At 22.3% G+C, this 20,657-nt stretch overlaps 1 protein-coding gene across 9 annotated transcripts in view; it reads right to left on the reverse strand.

Annotated features, from left to right (window-relative positions):
• Window positions 1-17,882, reverse strand: part of LOC127278063 (multidrug resistance-associated protein 1) — a 35,582-nt gene extending 17,700 nt beyond the window's left edge. For 2 of the 9 annotated variants that reach the window (XM_051299577.1, XM_051299579.1), the window contains exons 1-15: window positions 17,415-17,881; window positions 15,498-15,797; window positions 12,807-12,944; window positions 12,499-12,612; window positions 11,964-12,163; window positions 11,760-11,780; window positions 11,486-11,689; window positions 7,744-8,386; window positions 7,472-7,618; window positions 7,299-7,383; window positions 7,002-7,201; window positions 6,250-6,751; window positions 5,759-5,936; window positions 5,513-5,639; window positions 5,030-5,246 (exon numbers count right to left, since the gene is read on the reverse strand). In XM_051299577.1, coding sequence (XP_051155534.1) covers window positions 5,030-5,246; window positions 5,513-5,639; window positions 5,759-5,936; window positions 6,250-6,751; window positions 7,002-7,201; window positions 7,299-7,383; window positions 7,472-7,618; window positions 7,744-8,386; window positions 11,486-11,689; window positions 11,760-11,780; window positions 11,964-12,163; window positions 12,499-12,612; window positions 12,807-12,944; window positions 15,498-15,797; window positions 17,415-17,459 — 3,121 coding nt within the window. In that variant the 5' untranslated portion in view covers window positions 17,460-17,881. Of the gene's footprint in view, window positions 1-1,710; window positions 1,932-5,029; window positions 5,247-5,512; window positions 5,640-5,758; window positions 5,937-6,249; window positions 6,752-7,001; window positions 7,202-7,298; window positions 7,384-7,471; window positions 7,619-7,743; window positions 8,387-11,485; window positions 11,690-11,759; window positions 11,781-11,963; window positions 12,164-12,498; window positions 12,613-12,806; window positions 12,945-15,497; window positions 15,798-17,414 lie in introns of all 9 variants that reach the window. The other 7 variants (XM_051299583.1, XM_051299582.1, XM_051299576.1 and 4 more) reach the window with 6 other exon arrangements.
• Window positions 17,883-20,657: the final 2,775 nt, after the last annotated feature.

Genomic DNA, 20,657 nt, shown 5'->3' on the forward strand with positions numbered 1-20,657 from the left:
AAAACAAATTTTTTTAATTTAAAAATTATTTTTTTGTTTAAAAAAAAACAGTTGTTTATCTTAAAAAGTATTTCTCAATTAAAAATTTATTTTAAAAAAGCATTTTGCAATTAAAAAAAAATTTTTTAATCTAAAAATTGTTCTTTAATTTAAAAAAGTATTTTTTATTTTTTTTTTTAATTTCAAAAAATGTTTTTGTAAACACGAATTTTTTTTTACTAAAAATTTTACAATTCGATAAAAACAAAAATTACAGGCGCTCCAATGAATTTTTTTTTTTTTTTTTTTTTTTTATCAAGAAAAAAAATAAAATGGAATGATTTTCCGCGCACCTGGCATTTTTAAACATTGAAGATTATTATTTAGTTATTTATTAAAATACCTCAAAGGTATCTTCAATCAAAGTAGAAACTAAAAATGGTAAAGTATTATCAACAACATCAACGTCTTTTCCCAAGCGACTGAGAGTTCGACCACTTGGTGTTTGATCGAAAAATGATATTGGTGCCCGAATAACGTGATTAAGAGCGCGTTGAAATATATTTTCGGACGCAACTATTGCTCCTAATAAAATTGTAAGAAACATTGTGGGTGCCGCCAAGCCTATAAAATTAAAATATTGCAAGTGCAAAAATATATATAAAAAAAAGAATAAAAAGATATTTTTATGCTGTGTGTGAGCATTTTTTTTTAATATTAAAACGTTTAAAGCATTATAAATTAATTATTTTTAATTTACAATAACATTCATAATTTATTATAAAAAATATGTATGTATATATACGAGGGTTATATTTTATAAATAATAATCACTGCTTTTGAAAAAAAAAAACCCTCGTAATATATAAATGGAATTTTGGGAAAAAATGAGATTCAAAAAAATTATTAATCACTGTACACAAATTCTGTGAAAATAAAATTAATTTTGGGATTTCATTATGTTAGTGCTGCATTCGCATTAAAATTGTGTTAAATATCTACAAGTGCTCGTTAAATATTTCATTATTCTTCTACTGCTGGTGTTGACTTTTTGAAAAAAATTATTCTTTATTATTATTTACAAATTACTTTTCAAAATATCGAAATGTTTAATTTAATTTAAAAATTTATAAATCAACAATTTGAAATTTATATAAACATAAGTAAATAAATATTATAAACAATTTATTAGATAACAAAAAAAAATCCCACACATTCCAGCAATTAAAAAAAATTAAAAAACTAACTTTTTAAAATCAATTTTCAAGCAAAATTTCTAGATTCAAAATTTTAAATTCAAAAATACGTTTACAAATATATTTTGTAAATTGAAAAAATAGAACAGAATTAATTTTTCAAAAAATCAACAATAATTATAAATTTCTCAAAGCTTATAATAAAGAAATTATGAAAATTAAAATAGTGGCACAAAAAATGCAAAAAAAAAAATTCTTTTTTTTTAGCAAATCGACACCCATTTTTTTTGCAAAGTGTGAATTATTTTTCGGTTAAATATTTTTATTTTACATATTGCTTGAGGGATGAAGGGATGTCAATAATAATTAATTCTGAATTATTGTTAAACACAATTGTACCCATTGGTGGACCATGTGGTTGTGGAGGGGTGGGAGATTTTAATTTTTTTTTTTTTTTTAGTGCATATCGTTATCAAGAATTTCTTATTGCCTATAAAAATAATTCAAGTATCATTCTTGAGATTGATTTGCATACCGATGCAAGGCAAAATAACCAAGCTTTAATCGTTGGCGGCAAGACGTTATCAATGACGTCAATGTCCTTTCCAAAACGATTAATGACCCTGCCTGTGGGTGTCGTGTCAAAAAATCCAACAGGTAATCGTAGAATACCAAATAATAATTCTGAATGGAGCAGTTTGCTGCATCGGAGGCAGCCAATGGCCATTATTATTTGTGCAAAACACACAAAAGACGCTGAAATACATTTCAATTATACCTATCACTTAATTTTTTTTTCTTTTTTCATTTAATTTAATTATCTCTTAATTTCCCTCAAGTTTACGTTTTTTTTTGCAATGAATTTTACAAAATTCATTATTTTTTTTATTTTGAAATATTTAATAAAAATAAATATTTTTTCATATTAAAAATTTTTTACACTTGCAATAATACTTTATATTTATAACTTTAGAATAATAAATGCTTTTTAAATTTAATGTAAATTTTTGAGAATTTTTTGTAATTATTTTTTTTTTAATACGAGACATTTTTTTCAATTCTCTCAGAAGTCATTGATATAATATAGTTAAGAAAGAGGAAAATTCGCGATAATTTTTTTTTTTTTTCAACTTTAAATAGCAAAAAGGAATATTTTTTTTTGTGGTGTTTTTTGAAACTAAAAATTGTGTGTGAAAATAAAAAAGAAAAAAACAATTGTGTTTGGAATAATAAACACTGTTTTTGTGAAAGGCACGAATATTTCCAATAAGAAAATTAGTTTGAATTTCCAGTGTTTCAAAATTTATATTCATTTCTATTTTTAATAAAATTTTGTTAAGTAGAATTTATATTATAAACTTTTAACATATTCTCTAGTTTAATGAATTTTAATTTAACGGAATTTATTTAGATAACAAAATTTAAAAAAAATAGAATTAAAATTTAATAGAATTAATCGAATTTTCATTTATTCAAAAATTAAATAATAAAAATTTTGATTTAACTGAATTTACATTTTATAGAATATTATACTATATTTATAGAATACATTTTTGAATATTCTCCACATTAGATTCGTAGGAATTTTTTTGTCGACGAATTACAAATTATCGAATTTGTATTTATCAGAAAAATCATTCTAACAAATTTTCGAATTAATCAATTTTTTATTTCATAAAATTTCTATTTAACAAAACGTTTATTTACCAAAATTTTCATTTCAACGCATGTTCATTCAATAGAATTTTTATTTAACTTTTTTGCATTAAACAGAATTAAAATTTAAATCCTCGATACAGTAGAAATTATGTCAGATAAAAATTATTTTAAATAAAAATATGGTTACTTTACTATTCAGTAAATTTCGATAACATAAAAATTTAGTTGTGTAAAAATTCGATTAATATAAAAATTTGTATAAAGTTAAAAAAAAAAGTTAATAGCGTCTTTATAAAATTCAATTCACTGGAAATTTGAACTAATCAAATTTTTAAGGAATATTCAATGTATCCCGTTTTTTGTGTTTTAATTAAATTTTTTGCAAATCAAATAAAAAGGAGCATCAACATGCTGTCAATTAACTTTTAATTAAATGTGAAGGAATAACTATATAGATTGAAAACTTATTATTATTAATAATCGAAAAATATTTATATAGCTTCATGCCAAAAATCCGAACTTTTCAATAAATACTAATCTTATATGAAAAATCGAGGGGAATGAAAATATTTGAAATTAATTTTCGAGACACTACTTTAGAGGCTCTAATCACTACTATGTAAGTTTACATAATGCTGACCAAATTTTACATGCAAGATTTTTTTTTATTCTTAATTCAGACAATTATTTAAAAATTTTATTTCATTTAACAAAACAACAACAATAATAATAATAATAATAATAATAATAATAAAATTTTCGAATGTAAATAACTAAATAAAAAATTAAAAAATGTAAATTAAAAGTTAATTTACTAATATAAACAAAAAATTTTGTCTGAATTATGTACAATGCAAAAATCAATCAATGAAAACTGAATGAGATTGAAAAACAATCACATGAACATTATGGAGAATTGAACCACTGGATGAAAAAGATGATAAATTTTTGAAAATTTTTATATAAATAATAAATTCTATTTCACGAAGAAATTTATCACTTTTTAGAGTAATCTCACCAATTTAAATAAAAATAGATAAAAATTATATTTATTTATTTTAGTAAAAAATTTCATAAATTAAACAATATTCAACAATAATTGTTGTATCTTGTAAATAATTAATTAATTTTATTAAAAAAATTATTTCTCTGAAATTTTATGTACATATACCAATAAATATAATTTTACAAAATTTTTATTTAAATTCATATGATTACTCCGAAAAATGTAAAAAATTTCTCGTCAAATTGCAAAATAAATAAATAAAATTTTTGTATAAATTAAAAATTAATCTCTCCCTTTTTTTTATTCTGAATTTTTCATGAATAATATTAGCGACTTTTTTTGGTGATAAATAAATTTCCCCTTTTTGATTGTATGGATTAACTTAACACGTGAATAAATTCAGCGATTCAATTTATGAAAATCACAACAAAATCACACGCACACACACACACATTCTCTAATTTTTCTAATTCTGTCATACACGATGATTTGATTTTCCAAACACAATGACTTATAAATATAATATATATATATATATATGATTTAAATGTGCCTTCTATTATATGTATTTCTCTATTTTAGAATGTTCTTAAAAAAAAAAGTTTTAAAGACTTTTCTAAATATTTCTTTTAACATTCAGAAAATAAAGTCTTTCTCTGCCAAATGATTTTCTATATAAATTTTGTACACAAAACTTTTTTCATTTAAATATGTAAATATATTCAATTAATATTTAATAATTAATAATTGTTTTAGAAACAATTATTCAACAATTGTTATAATTTGAAAACAAAATTTTAATAGTGTTGATTTATACGAACAATGATAAAATTTGATTAGAAAATTTAATCCAATGTTAAAATTAATACAAAGAAAAATCTTGAAATTATTTGTTAATTATAATAACTTTATCAAAAAATTTTAAAAATAAAAATGTAATTTAAAAAAAAAAATTTTCATATTAATGACTTTTTATGAGAAGATGAATATTGTAACTGTTCACAAAAGCAATGGACCAATTGAAAAAATGTAAAAATGACAATGTATATATGAATAAATAAAAATAAAATTCCTAGAAATAAAAATAATAAAAATTAAAAAAAAAAAAAATTTCCAATGAATTGGTTGTTAATTATCTGTTAAAGGAAAAAAAAAAAATATATATTATTTTGGAAAAAAAGTCACTTACCTTGTCCCAAACCTAAAGCACTGTAAACTCCGAGATACATTTCATTATTGACTGTCTGATTTGTAGAGGTTACATTTTCATATCTTCCAGACCATTTTGCCAACCACACGTTTGATCCAATGCTGAACGATTGGAAAATTGCGTTCATTATTATTGTAGAAATCGACAAAAACCATCCAATTGATCTTAAATAGTGCGAGTACACTTTCCATTTTACCTAAATTAAATTCAATTAAATTTATCAAAAATATAGAATTTACAAAATTAATTTTAAATAATTATATATAAAATAAGGGCTATTATATTTTTTCAAATTAATTAATTTTGAATTAATTTAATTTAAAGACTTTAACAATAAATTTGTTAATTTCAATATTTTCTGAAATTTGCCGCAGCAACCACCTCCAGATGATTTTCTGTGGTTTGATCCAATTATAAAATTACAAAAAGAAACTTATTTTTAAAAAAACAAGTAATACTTACACTTCCAGTTTCTGTTTTTTCAACTTCTATTAATTTCTCTCCGGTTGCAATTTTCCCCGTTTCATTATCCTTGACACTGTTACTTCGAACGAGACTTCCCGAATGTTGACTTTCTGTAGATTGCGCTCTTTTTCATTAGAGGCAAAAAAAAAAAAAACAAGAAAAATTTGTAATATCTGTACATTTATAAATAGATTAAAAATTTGAGAGAAAAAAAAAATTCTAATCGAAAAATGGTCAATTTACCGTTGAAGAGAACCATTTAAAGATTTTTTGTCCGACGTTGTAATTGATTCCGGATAAGTTCCCGATATTTGTGTCTTGACGTGTGATAATTTTTGCTGTAATTCATCTTTTCCAATCGTTGTCTGAAGACTTTGTTTTATTTCATCTAAATCTCCGTCCGCTACATCGTCAGGTTTCACTATTATACAATCAAATTTATTAGATTTTTTAAACTAATATTTCATTTAAATAAAATAAATAATTCAATTCAAATTTTCAAAAATAATTGAATTTTGTAAGAGCTACAGTTTGTACTAAAAAAAAGTCATAGGTATTTTATTTTTAATTAAATAAATTAATTTTTAATTTTATTTTGTAAAATAAATAAAAAAAAAAAAAGTCGTACAATCCGAGGCTTGATAATTTTATCCAGAAGTACAAAAAAAAACTAAACTTTAAATTTTTGAAAAAATTACCAAATTAAGATATATAATAAAAATAAATAAACTTACCCTCTTGAAGATGTTGTACAAGAAATTCAGCGAATGAACCTTGTTTAGCTAAAAGTTCTTTAAAAGTACCAATTTCCGAAATTCCACCATCTTTTAAGACAATAATATTATCAACTTTTGGCAAATAAGTAATACCATGCGTCACAAGAACACGCGTTTTTTTCCTTATAAGTCCTTGTGGTCCAAGTAAATGTTCAAAAATATGTTTTCCAACATGCGAATCAACAGCACTCAATGGATCATCAAAAAAATAAATATCCGCATTATTATAAATTGCTCTTGCCAATGAGACTCTTTGCTTTTGTCCACCAGATAAATTTATTCCCTTTTCGCCAATTTCCGTTTGATCGCCGGCTGGTAACATTTTTAAATCCGGTCCCAATGCACAAGCCTCAACGACCTTATTATAAATAGACTTATCTAATGTTTTTCCAAATAAAATATTGTCCTGAAGTGTGGCATTTTGAATCCACGCTTGCTGCGAAACATAGGCTATTGAACCCTGCAAAAAATTAACATTTCATCCATATATTATCTTTATATATATATATATATGTTCAAACTGTTTAAAAAAAAATTTATTAATTTAAATAAAAATTACATTAAATGCAGAATTAAGGAGGAATTAAGTAAAAATTCTGTTTTAGGTGGCTCAGTTCAAAAGTATTGACTCTATTTTATTAATATTATTACTTATTAATAAAATATTAATTTATTTATTAAATTTTATTATTATTTTTCACATTATTTACCTTTGTATTTACTCTACCACTCAATTTATACATTTCCCCTAAAAATGCTGAGATCAATGAACTTTTTCCTGTTCCAACAGTACCAACAACAGCGACTAATTGATTCTCCTCGATTTTTAAATTAATATTTCGCAAAACAGGAGTATCAGTTTGTTCCGAGTCCCAAGCAAATGTACCTTTTTCAATCACTAACGGATAAGCTACAACAATTAAATTAAAATTTAATATTATTCAAAAACAATTCAACAAACAAAAAAAAATAAATAAATAAATCGAAATTTTATACAAAATACTAACGTTCATTTGGGTCGTGTTGAACATTGTCAGGATCCAATTCTTCTGAATTCATAAATTTATTTATACGTTTTACCGATACGGAAGCCTGGAAATGATCATTTTTTCCAAAATAAAAATTTTAAAATATTATTTTTTTTAAGATAAAGATTAGCAATTTTTTTTTCTCTACAAACCTGAACGACATTGCTGATCATCATTGGTAACATGGAAAGTGGAAACCTCAAAATATTAAAATAAGTAAGTGAAACAAATGCCGTACTACTATCCAAAATATTATTTTCGTCAACAAGTACAAAAGTTGCGAACGATACTAAGGAAACCTTGAATAAAAAGACAATTTAAATTACAATTTGTCTACTTTTCTCTTTTTGCTAAATTAAAAGCAATAATGAAAAAAAAATTATTTGCAAAAAAATCATTATTAATATTAATGTTATTCACTCACCAAAAATGGAGCACAAGACCAAATGAAACTTGTTCCCGCATTAAGATAAGCAGCCTCTTTAAGAACTTTAATTTCTTTATTACGAATTTTAAGAATTTGCTCCTCAAACGATGGTTCCCATGCATAAAGTTTTAATACTTTAATACCACTAAGAACTTCATTCATTAATTTAACTCTTTCGTCTTTATTTTTCATTTGTTTAATTTGTAAATTACGTACTTTGCTAGCGATCAAGGCATTAACGGGAATTAAAATAATCATCACAGCCAAACCGGAAAGTACCGATGGTCCTAAACATTCCCACAAAAAATAGAGAGCAAGGGCAATTTGTAATGGAGCTGACCAAATCATATTTATATATGCAGTTACATCCATAAATCTTTGAGCATCGACTGACATTAAATTGACAATTTCACCGACAGTTGTTTCTTTACGTGCTGAATTTGATACGCGCAATGCTTTTCTATAAATTGCTGCAATCAATGCTGTACGTATTCGTAAACCAACCAAAAACATTCGATGAAAATATTGTGATAAAATTAATGTTTGAAAAACAGCCGTTACCAAAAGTATAACCGCATAAAAATAACCCTTCCACATATGTTCATCTTGATTTTTATTTTGAATAAATTTAATAAGCTTCCTGAAAAAAAAAAAATGATTTTTTTTTTGCTTTAATTTCAAGGAAATTTTTAAAATATTTTTTTTATGTGCCACAAAAATGATAAAATTATGATAATTTTTTTTTCTTTCATAAACAAAAAAATAAAATTTTTTTTTTTTGGACATTCATCACTTTGCTCCTAATACTATGGAAGAGAAAAAAAAATTTCTTATTTTATAATGGGTAGATAAAATTCTTAAACAAATGATACGGAACTATAAAGTTATGTTAATTTTTTTTTTTTTTGTTAAATCAGGGTGTCTAACAACTGCTAGGAAAAAAAAATCCCTTACTTTTCCCTGACCTGAATTACACTAAAAAATTTTAATTTTGATCAAATAAAATTTATTTTGATACAATTAAATCATTTACCTGTCTATTAATCACTAATTTCATATATGTATTTGAATCAAATAAATAATGTTTCGTGAAAAATAAAATATTTAAGTGAAATAAATAAACTAATTGAGGACGTATAAATATTGTCAACATTTAATTTAAAAGAATTTTTACGACGTCAAATCTTAAATTATCAAATTTTTATTTAGTAAAATTATATAAAGCAGATTTTCTAGTACATCGAATTTCAAATTAATACAATTTCAATTTAACGGCATTTATGTCAAGAAAAATTGCATAAAGAACAAATTTTTTTAACAGAATTGTTATTTCAGTAAATTTCGAGTTATCAAAATATTTACTTAACAGAATTGTCATTGAATAAATCCACAATTAATAGAATTTCTATTTAACAAAATTCTTAATTAACAAAGTTTTTATTAAAGAAAATTTTAATTCGAACTAATTCTTATTTAACAGAATTATCATTTAAGAAAAATTCTACCTAGTTCTTTTTTTGTCAATTTTTATAGACATAAATTTCGTTAAATTGAAATTATATTAATTTAAAATTTTTAAAAAAGTATTAGAAAAAATGCTTTATAAGGGTTCTGCTAAATAGAAATTCTTTTAAATCGAATTTTAGTTAAATGTAAATTGAAAATTTTGCATAATATAAAATCCACTTTATACAATTTTGCTAAATAGAAATTCGATAATTAAATATTTGACGCCGTAAAAATTTTTATAAGTTAAATGTGGATATTAGCATTAAATAATAAATTATTCGTATATTAATGAATAATTTACTTTATTTGAAGTTGAACCGATAAAATAAAATTGTATCAAATAATTTTTATTTATATTAAAAAACCAAATATTTCACTGAAAAAAATTAATTAATTGTTATCCAATAAAGAATCATTTATTACATTCAATAAATAATAGTAAATAATTATTTACTTAATGAATATAAGATATATCACATGCTTAATAATTGAGTGTGAAGGACAACTTTTTAATTTGCATTTGCTTTGGGAAAAAAGTAAAAAAATTTTTGAAACTAATAGTTACTTTAATTTATTCATAAAAAAATTCCAGAAAATTAATAAAATTCCCTGATTTTTCCCTGACTTCCCTGACCGTTAGACACCCTGGTTAAATATCCTGAATTTTTAAGTATGAGAATTTCTATTTCAGCGAAACTATACATTTGATTGAACTTTCAGCTTGTTCCAAATTGTGATTTTATAGAATTTTTTAAAACGCCGAACTTTTATTTTACCGAACGAAATATTTCAATGGGAATTTTAAATATTTACAATATTTTAAATATTTTTACAATATTCCTGATCATTTTTTGATTGATTGATTTTAAAATTCCCGATTAACTATATCGGCCAAGTGCTTTTCAGTCAAATAAAAGTTCCATCAAATAGAAATTCGGCGTTTCTAAAATTCTATAAAATGTCAGTTAACGTTTTTTAAAAAAAAAAAAAAAAACATTTTGAAGCTTATTATTTATTATTTAAATTTAATAAATTTACAAACTTTTTAAACATACCATTTCTTTTAAACCATTAAATTGGAAATTTTATTAAAAATAAAATATTTCCAACAATTTTTCTTTTTTCCATAAATTCTATTTTTACTCCTCAAATACTTTTTTGTAAATTTCTAAAATTGAAATATTTTTTGACAAACGGGACAATATTCTTAATTTTTTCCTAAAAACTATTTTTAAAAATTGTTTTTTCTCAATTCCAAAAAGTGTGGATTTTTTCTCTTTTAAATTTTTTTCTAGGACTCTTTATTTTCTAAAATTTTTGTTTTTTTAATCAAATTCTCCTTTTTTGGAATTCCTAAAATTTAATTATTTTATGATATATAATTGATAAATCACAAAAATTATTCTAATGATATTTATACAAAGAAAAAGTAAAAAAATTTATTTAAAATATAATATATTGTAAAATAAAATTGTATACAAAACTTATGACGTTAAAATTAATAAATTTTAAACGTTGCTAACAAGACGATTATTAATAGACACTAATCAAGTATTAAATAATTTAAGAATATGAGAAAAGTCAAACAAAGTCATTAGCGATGCAATAAATAAGAAGGGATAAACGAGACGACAAAAAAAAAAAGTCTTTTAATTTCTACTTTGACTCAGAGTAATCGATAAAATGTCATTTTAATTATTAAATAAAAATGAATTAACCTTTAATTAATAATGAATAGATTTATTTTTAGATTATAATTCATATATTTTTTTTATTAATTAATTAATATACCATCAATTAATATGTATGTTTTTAACAAATTAATCGTTTTCAATTATAGATAATAGAAGCTATATTTATTCAATCTCTAAAAATAGCCAAATGTCATGCTTTTTATTTTATTCCTATATCTGAATAAAATTAAAAAAAAGTTTGTATTTTAAGCCGAAAAAAGGTATTTAAATCTCCTACTGAATGCCAGTGAGATTTTTTTTAGGACTTGTTCTTTAAATATTAGGAGAAAACTCTTCAGGTTATATCTAGAAGCAAAGTGACGATTGCCGATTTTTTAAATAGTACCAGCAGTTTAAAAAAAGCAAAAAAAAAAAAAAGGTTCTCTTAAATATCCCCCTCTAATGTCAAGAATTTATTTTTTGTCCCATGTTAAATGTGCAGGCAAACTACCTGCTTTTTCAGGTAGAGAAATTAAGAAAAAAAGAAAATAACTCACTCTAAAATTTTCGGACTGACGAAGGTCATAATATCCTGAATAAGTTTAAGTGATGCGCCAAACATAAATGTGGGACCAAATGCTTTGCACAGCGGTGATAGAATCGAGGCGGTTTTCTTCTTGTTAACAGAATTGAGATTAATTTGACCCGATCCTTTCCGAAATGATGCATTAACACCTTGTGAACTGCAACAATTGGCTTCTCTTTTAAAATGCAATATAATCAGATCCTAACAGTACGTAAAATCATGGGACTCTCAATTTTTAATCTTACCTTAATTCAGTCCATGGTTTTCTTTTGTTTGCGAAAAAAAAACACACAAGAAAAATCAACTGACGTTACGTACAACTAGGATGTTTTTTTTCTTTTTTTTTTTTAAACAAAAAATTTTAATATAATATAAATGTATAATGAATTAATTTTCTTTTTTTGAAAGAATTTAAAAAACCGCAATTTTTTTTTTGTTTTTAAACTTACTGTTCCGTTTTGGTAAGTGCTGCATTCCAATATTTGTCGAAGCGTGGAACAATTTCGTGAGCCATGTCTTCGGGATTCATTGACCACAGGTCACCTGTTTCCAAAGGTTTTTTGAAACCCTTCCATGCCAATGAATTAAACCAATTGAAGAAAAGTCGCGATGGAAAAGAAGCGCTCTGCTCTGGACACGGCTTTTCAATCTTTACGAAAAAAATAACAAATATTTAAATATTTTTTAAAAATTAATTAATATAATTAAAAAATTATTAAATAAAAATCAAAATATAAATTCCCTTTCAAGCCTATGCAAATTATAATATGATAATAATCTTGTTAATCATTAAATGAAAAAAAAAATTTACAATAGAATAAAAATATCTAATTTTAAACTATTAAAAGTAAAAAACAATAAATTATAAAATATTTCTATTACCGTTGAAAAATTAAATTTCTAACAAAAGTATATATTTTTTAAAATTATTTTTAGTCTATATATTAAACAATAAAAAAAAAACAACAATAGAAAAATACTAACCCGAGCATAATCGGTGACTTTGGGTTCGGCATCGACAAAAAAGTTGAGTACAAACAATATCACAACAATGGGATAATAAATCATGTATGATACAAATTCATATGTAACTTCCTCCTAAAATAAATATAAAATTATTTACGATGCATGTGATAAAATTCAATTTACAATAAGATAACGTAGTTTATTTTGAAAATCTGTAAACTTACGAGACTCTCGTAAAATTATAAATTAAAAAACAAGATAAATTTACAGTTTCATTTTAAAATGATGATGTAAATTCTTGATATAACTTCACATTTTTTTTTTACCTTTAGCGATGATGATTTTATTAAACTTCTATATCGTACGCATCCAAAAAGTGCGTGTAAAAACCAAAAGAGGAAAATTAACCCTGAAGTACGCATGCCAAACTTTTTGTTGTAAACAACAAGTACAGCAGCCAAAATCTGGAATAATTATTTATTTTTAAAATTATTCGTTTTGGTTTATTATTATATTAAATTGTAAAATATATTTAAAATTAAAACAAATTACGTAGATTTTTATTTTTTTTAAATATTTTATATTTATAGTGTTTTAATTTTAGAATATTTGAATTTTTGTTTGTTCACAGCACGGTTGTTGATTAGATTTGTTACTCATGTATTTCAAGGGTTTTTGTTCGTATATGTTTATTAAATAAATATTTAATTCACATTTCCAGACTGAAGAAATTTATAATCTTCAATATTGTAATCTAGCCGGAATTTTATAAAATCTAATACTTAAATAATTCGATTTTTTATTTAAAAAAATTTTCATTAAGCAGAAGTATTTTCAGCAAAACTTCTGTTTAACTGAATTTTTTTTATGGAAATATAATTTGTTCTTAATAAAAAAAAATCTCGAATTAATAGAATTCTTTATAAAACATATTTATTTTAGAAATATTTATTTAACCAAATTTTTAAATGCTCACATTTTTAAGGAAGTTGAAGTACGCAACGTTTATGATAAACGATTTTTAAAGAAATAATTTTTTAAAATGAAAAATTCTTTAATTCTTTGCCTAAAAAATATTTCTTGTATAGTTTTTCATTAACCAACAAATTATAAAAACAATATTTTTTAGGCAAAAAATTATAAAATTTTTCATTTTAAAAAATTATTTCTTTAAAAATCGTTTATTATAAACGTTGCGTACTTCAGCTTCGTACATTTTTATATTCAATTTAATTTCTCAAACAGCAAGATTTTTATTTAACAGATTTTGATTTGACAGAATTTTTATTTAGCAGGCCTCGGATAAATATTTTACTTTAAATAACGAATGTTATTAGATATTAAATTCATTTTATTAATTTTGTAATGAAAATAATTATAAGAATATAAAGAAAATTTATTTCGAATATTTCAAAATCGAACTAATTTGAAAACAAAATTTCATTTAAGTAAGACAAATTTAAAAAAAAAATTCATAAAGTTCCATTTTTATAATTTTTTGAAGTCTGATTTAAGCAATTTACTCGAATTAAAATTTTTTGTCATAGTTTTTCATTTTGATCGTCGAAAAAAATTTCAGGCAATACTTAATCAAGTTTAAAAAATTTTTTTTTCACATAATTTTGGAAGAGTTAAAGTTGAAATTTTTAGAAATAATTGAATTTCAAAAGATTTTGTTAATTTTCAGACAATAATTAAATTTTACTGAACTAAAAATAATTTATCAAATAATTTTAGATAACATTTTTTAAAAGTAATTGAATTTTCAAAAATTTACAATTTAGATTTTTGAAATTAATTGAACTTCTAGTAATTTTTAATTAAAATTTTTTTGATGATTTCTGTTACTAAAAAATTTATTAAAAATTGCAGAAAAAATACAATAATTTAAAAAACTTTTAAGTGAAAAATGGTTTCAGATACTAGAATTTTCGAAGAATATTATAAAAATCATTAAAAATAATTTAATTTTAGTAGAGTTATAATTGAAATTATTAAATTTCAAAAAATTTTAGATGGAAAATTTTCGAAGCTTTTAAATTGAAATGTTTGAAAATAATTTACTTTCAAAAGACTATGTGAAATTTGAGACAATAATTATAATAAGATAAATTTCTAGAAATTTCTGTTGATGAAGAATTTTATAGAAATCACATACAAAAATTGAATTCCAAAAGTTTTTTATTAAAAAATGCTTTCAGATAATTGAATTTTCGAAGAATATTATAAAAATCATTAAAAATAATTTAAATTGTTGCAAATAATTAAATTTCAAGTGATTTTTAATTAATTAATAATTTTTGGTAATTTTATCTGATAATTTTTTTAAAATAATAAACAATATTATTAAATTTCATAAAAATTTTAATTGAAAAATAGATAATTTAAAATAATTGAATTTGTGAAGAATTTCATTAAAATTATTAAAAATAATTAATTTAGTGAAGAATTTTAGTTAAAAATTTGTTAAATAATTGAAATAAAGAAGATCTGCATTGTATACTAAAAAAAAACATATTTTGATTAAAAAAAATTTTTAAAACATGTAAAAAAAAGTCGAATAAGTCGCATTTTATTAAAATAAGTCGAAAAAAGTCGTATTTTTGAAAAAAAATAAAAAAAAGTCGTATAATCGGAGGCCTGGTTTAGCCAAATATTTATTTAGCAGAATTTTTATTTAAATATATTTAAATCTAATATAAAATTACTAATTCTAAAAAATTTCTATTTTAACAAGGAAATTATTCTATTTTTACAGAAATCGTGAAATTTCAATTTTCCCTCAATTATTCAAATTTTCATTTCATCGAATTACAATTTGACTGAATTCTTAAAATCATCGATGTCTCAAAATTTGAAACAAAAATTTATCATTAACATTTTTTAGCGCTAATTTGAAAAATTAATCAAAAAAATTTTCAAAAAATAAAAATCATAGCACTGTTTTTTTTTTTTTTTTACTTGACGAGAAATAATTTTCTTTATATGGTGTTTTGGAAAATTGATTTTTTACTTACGTAACTAAGTATGTTTATACAGGGTGTGTAGAAATCCACACTATAAACTACTTTGTAAGTACTAAAATGAATAGCCATTGCTATGTCGACTATGGCAAGAATAATAAGTCCTATGGTAAATATTATTTTTGATATAAATAGCCATGTGTAAGGAATATTTCTTTTTCTGCTATTGACAAGGTAAAATACTTCTAATATTGAAAAAGTCCACAGAAAAATATTTGGTATCCATATTAAAACTGTTTTTTGAAAACATTCCGTTACATCGGGATCGTCTGTGTTCCATGTTAAGTTTGCATCCTGAAATAAAAAATTTATCAATCACAATAAATATCATTTTTTGATAAATAAAAAAAAAAAATATTTTTTTTCTCAAAAAATTAATACAAGATTTTTTTTTTTTGATATCTATTTGAAAAATCAAAAAATTTATTCGCGAAAAAAATCAAGGAGCCAACAAATTTAAATATTACAGTTATTTAAATTTTTCAAATTAAAAAAATTTATTTTTAATTGCATTACAGTTTAAAAATGCAACATCACATTATTATCTACTATGTTGTAATTTTATCATTACATTTATTTTTGCAACAGGTTTTGAATTACAATTGAGAATTATTAAATGAAAAAATTCCTCAAATTGTAAAATTGAAAAAAAAAAATTGTTTTTATTTGAAACATTTCTAAAAATACCAAATGAGTCTACAAAACAATGATTACCTACAATATAAAAATATTTTTTTTCTTTTTCTTTTTTCTGATAAATTTTGCGATTATTGAAGTGATTTAAATTTGTTCTATTTAACCCCGCATTTTCTTATCTTATTAGAAACTGACGTAATCTTTAATGTTGATAGCCACTGGAAATAATTGTTTCAATTCTGAATATTAACAACAAGCAAGGGCATAGAAAACTGAGATTAATATATTTAACATTGTTTTATATTCATTATAATTATTTTTCTTCTTCAATCTTCAATCGGAGAGTTTGAATTTCAAGAATATATTTATATATATACATCACGAATTGTGTCAATGATTAATGAGAGCATTCAATTTAAAAATTAAAAACTATTAAAATTAATTATTAAAAACTACTTGAATGGAAATTCTTTGTGTAAAAATCTTATGTATACTCAAAGGATATACATCAGAAAAATTTAACCTTGAGCTTTGATTATATTCTATATATATATACACAAGACGTGCATTTCTTTCGCCAACGATGAAAGTTATATTGCTAACTATTAACTTTTTGTTTTAACTTTATAAGGGAATTACTCAATACTTTATCAAATATTGCGATAAATGCATTCGATAAAATATTTTTTTACAAATAAACGTTAATCGTTTTTCAATTAAATAAATTGAGTAAATTTACCGATTTTTTAAAATCTTAATAAAGAAAATTGTCGAATTAAAAGAAATGAATTATATTTAAATAAAAAATTTTAAATTAGTAAGAAATTCCATTTTTTTGTAAAATAATTTCAAGAAATATAGATATCAATTAATTCATTATTAAATAATTTTTCGAATTCGAATCGAAAAAATTCAATGGTGTCACTAAGATTTTTTTTTTTGCGAAAAGAGAAATACAAAGAAAAAAAAAGTTCCTCGATACTTATAACCTAAACCCTATTACAATATAGCGCAATAACGGTGTGTCTAAAACCGCAATATATGTAAATTTTGTATATATATATATATTTAAATATCACGCGTGAAAAGTGGTCAAGAAAACAATAAACCCCTTTTTTTTTTTTTAAATGAGGGAAACTAAATTAACTTTTCTAATAGAAAAATTAATTTTTTATAATAATAAATTAATTAAATTAAACAAAAAGTTCCTTCTCTTAAAATATTTCATGTGATAGAGCGTGTATGAAATGGCACACAATGAAAAAAAAAACTTACCCAAAACTTGGAGCCACAAAATTCGTCAAAAGTATGATTCTCCATTCTGACACATTTATCTCCGCGTCTACGAGTTTCACAACAATCACAATTGACACAAAACAGCCGATTTTTCACTTATTTTAATTCAACTTCACTCCTACTACCTATGGCCTGTTTAATTGAAATCACATCAATGTCGACTGAAGGGGTTTTTTTTTTTTACAAATAATAATTGACCGTCCGTTCTTTCATTTCAACTTGAGTTTAAAACAATTTTGCAAAAATAGAAAAAAAAAAGAATTGACGATAATCACAAATTTTTACTAAATTTAGAAATAAACAAATTTGGAAGAATAAATCACTTGTGTATATGTATAAGGAAATTTTTAATGGAAATAAGTACACTATAGTAATGCTAATGCTGAAAGCGATGGACTCAAGTTCGCGAGTAATCGCGTTTTTCCGGTGAGTTCGGCTCACAACCTCGTGTGTAACTGAAAAATAATGTGTGTTAGTGCTTTTATAAAGATGTGTGTGTGTTTATTCATATATATATATATATTGCTGTCATTTTCTTTATTTATTGCGCATGTGCCAGAAATGTGCATTTTTCATTCCTCTCTGCATTTTCCCCCTCAAGTGCAAAGGATGCGCATCCCCAAAATGGCTTATTTTTAATCCACCAATCAAATAATGGCGCGAGATATCTGAATTTTAAAATACACCAAAAAATTTGAAATTTGCGCCATTATTTTATTGGATGAAAAAATAGCCATGCGCATTATATTCTTAGATTTTTCACAGATTTTAAATTTAGAGGATACCTAATTTCTATTTTTTTTATTTTTATTTGTAAATTTAAAACATATTTTTTCATATACAATTCTTTGCTGTAATACATTGCTGGAAAATGCAAGCTAATCAATATTTCAAATAAATATAGTATATCTAGAGGGCACTACAGTGATGAAAATGATATATACTAAATACCTGCAATACATAAATAATTATACGTCAAATTATCAAGATAAGAAATAAAACCAAGTGCAATTAGTTGATTAGTTCATTAAACCGATAAATAAGATCTGTAATAGTTTTCTAAAAAAATGTATGTATATGTGTTACTTTTAAAATAATAAAGAACTTTAAAGAAAAATGGTTTTTAAATTATTTTTTTTATTAGAAATTCTTTCTAAAAATTTATATATTGAAGTTAAAATATGAGATTAATTTTAAGGTTATGTTATTAGTATATTTGATATGGAAAAGCAAAATAAAAACACTGAAATCTTATATATAGAGAAAAATTATACAAATCTCATATAAAATGTATAGTTAAAAATTGAATAAAAAAAATATTTCATTATTTATAATAAGTTTCAATGTTATGGTAACCTTTCAATTGAATTGCCAAGCGTGCAGAAAAGCCGCGTATACACACAGCGAGGTCACATCATTTATGGAAGTTTTAAAGTGCTAGGGAATTGTTGTACAAATTAAATAGTTATGCAATTCAACGACAATAAAAAAAAAAAAAACTGTTGTAAACACTATCATTTGTAGTGTTATAACCTTAACAGATTTCATCAGTAGGATTTATTATATCAATTAGATACTCTACTTTTATTAATGAAAAATCCAAAAATATCACTATTTTAAATATATAATTATAGAAAAAAATGAAAAATTTAAATATGAATTAATAAAATATATATATTTGTATAAAATCAAGTCCACTTCTGGGCCAAAAGGCCGAAGTCAATAAATAACGTATTTATAAATTAATAAAAAAAATGTATTCATTTAATTTTTTTTTTTCTTGAAAGAGAAAAAAATTCAGTTTCTATTTTTCTCACCTTTAAATTTGTTACATAAGAAGATTATAATTATGCAACATTAGAAAAATACCGTTTTTTCTGTATTCTAACGTTAACTGTTGAAAAATTTGTAATATTTATTGACAATAATTATGACAAATAATCTCAGAATACAAAAAAGTAACAAGTCATTGTGTTGATGACTTTCACACTATATTATATAGTATACATATATATATGTTTTTTACGTTCCTGTACATCTGATAAAAAAAAAAAATTTCAAGTCTTATATAAATTTTCTGTAATTGTATCTTTTTTTTTTCTTTTAACTAAACTATTTTTAACGATTTAAAAAAAAGGAAGTAGAGACATTATATAAAGAAAAAGAATGAATATCTCTGTACCTTCATTCGTTTAAACCCAACACTATGTTTATGTTTCCTGATAATATTTCTTCCACACGCTATCACTTTCATGCTTATCTTTTATTTGTGTCTGATATACCAATAGTTTTATTTGAAAATAGATCCTATACTAGAAAAAAAAAATCTACATTTAAATGCAAAAAATTTTTTACACTAAATATGTCATTCATTCTTTATGAAATTAAAAAAAAATATAATATTTTAAAATTATAGAATTTTGAATTATAGTGTAAACAGTTTTTTTTATGTTTCATTTAGTTTTCCATATAAAAAAAAACAACCCTTAATTTTCATTTTTATTTTATCTTTTGAAATTTTTTTTTATTTATATTCATTGGAAAGCTGAAAAATAAATTTTTTCCAATAAACTAATATGTAAATATAAAAATAGAACAACAATGGGTTTGCGAGAAAATGTAAAAAAAAAAGAAAATCAATTTTTTTGCCGCTTTTCACATTTTCTCGCAAACCCATTGTCTTATTTTTATATTTACATAGTTTATTGGAGAAAAAAAACTCAATGAAATAATAAAAAAAATTTAATTAAAAATTACGTGTTTATTTTGAAAAAAATGGTTTTAAATATATTTTTTTTCTCATGGTAAAAACCATAAAAAGACCCAAAATTCATATAAATAGTAAAATTTCTACTCACAATAATTGTAAAATTGATAGATAAATAAATGTAATTATTTTCTAATTAAATTAAACTTTTCTTTTTATTAAAAATGTGATTATTTATTAAAATATAAATTACATTATATTTAAAAATTCAATTTTGCGTTACATCGCCTATACAATATTTCATATATATATATATATATTATGTACATAAATATATTAAAATTAAATTATTATTAATTAAAAAAAAATTCTTTACTGTTAAATAAACAATAAAATAATACTTTCTCATATAATGAAAATATAGTAAAAAAAAACAAATACTAACTTGAAACATAAATATATCGGTAGATAAATAATAAAGTAATGTTTATAATAAAGAAAGTAATGTTTGTTGC

Source organism: Leptopilina boulardi, unplaced genomic scaffold, assembly GCF_019393585.1.
Source record: "Leptopilina boulardi isolate dan_hultmark-lab unplaced genomic scaffold, ZJU_Lbou_2.1 LbouV2_194, whole genome shotgun sequence".
NCBI lineage: Eukaryota > Metazoa > Arthropoda > Insecta > Hymenoptera > Figitidae > Leptopilina > Leptopilina boulardi.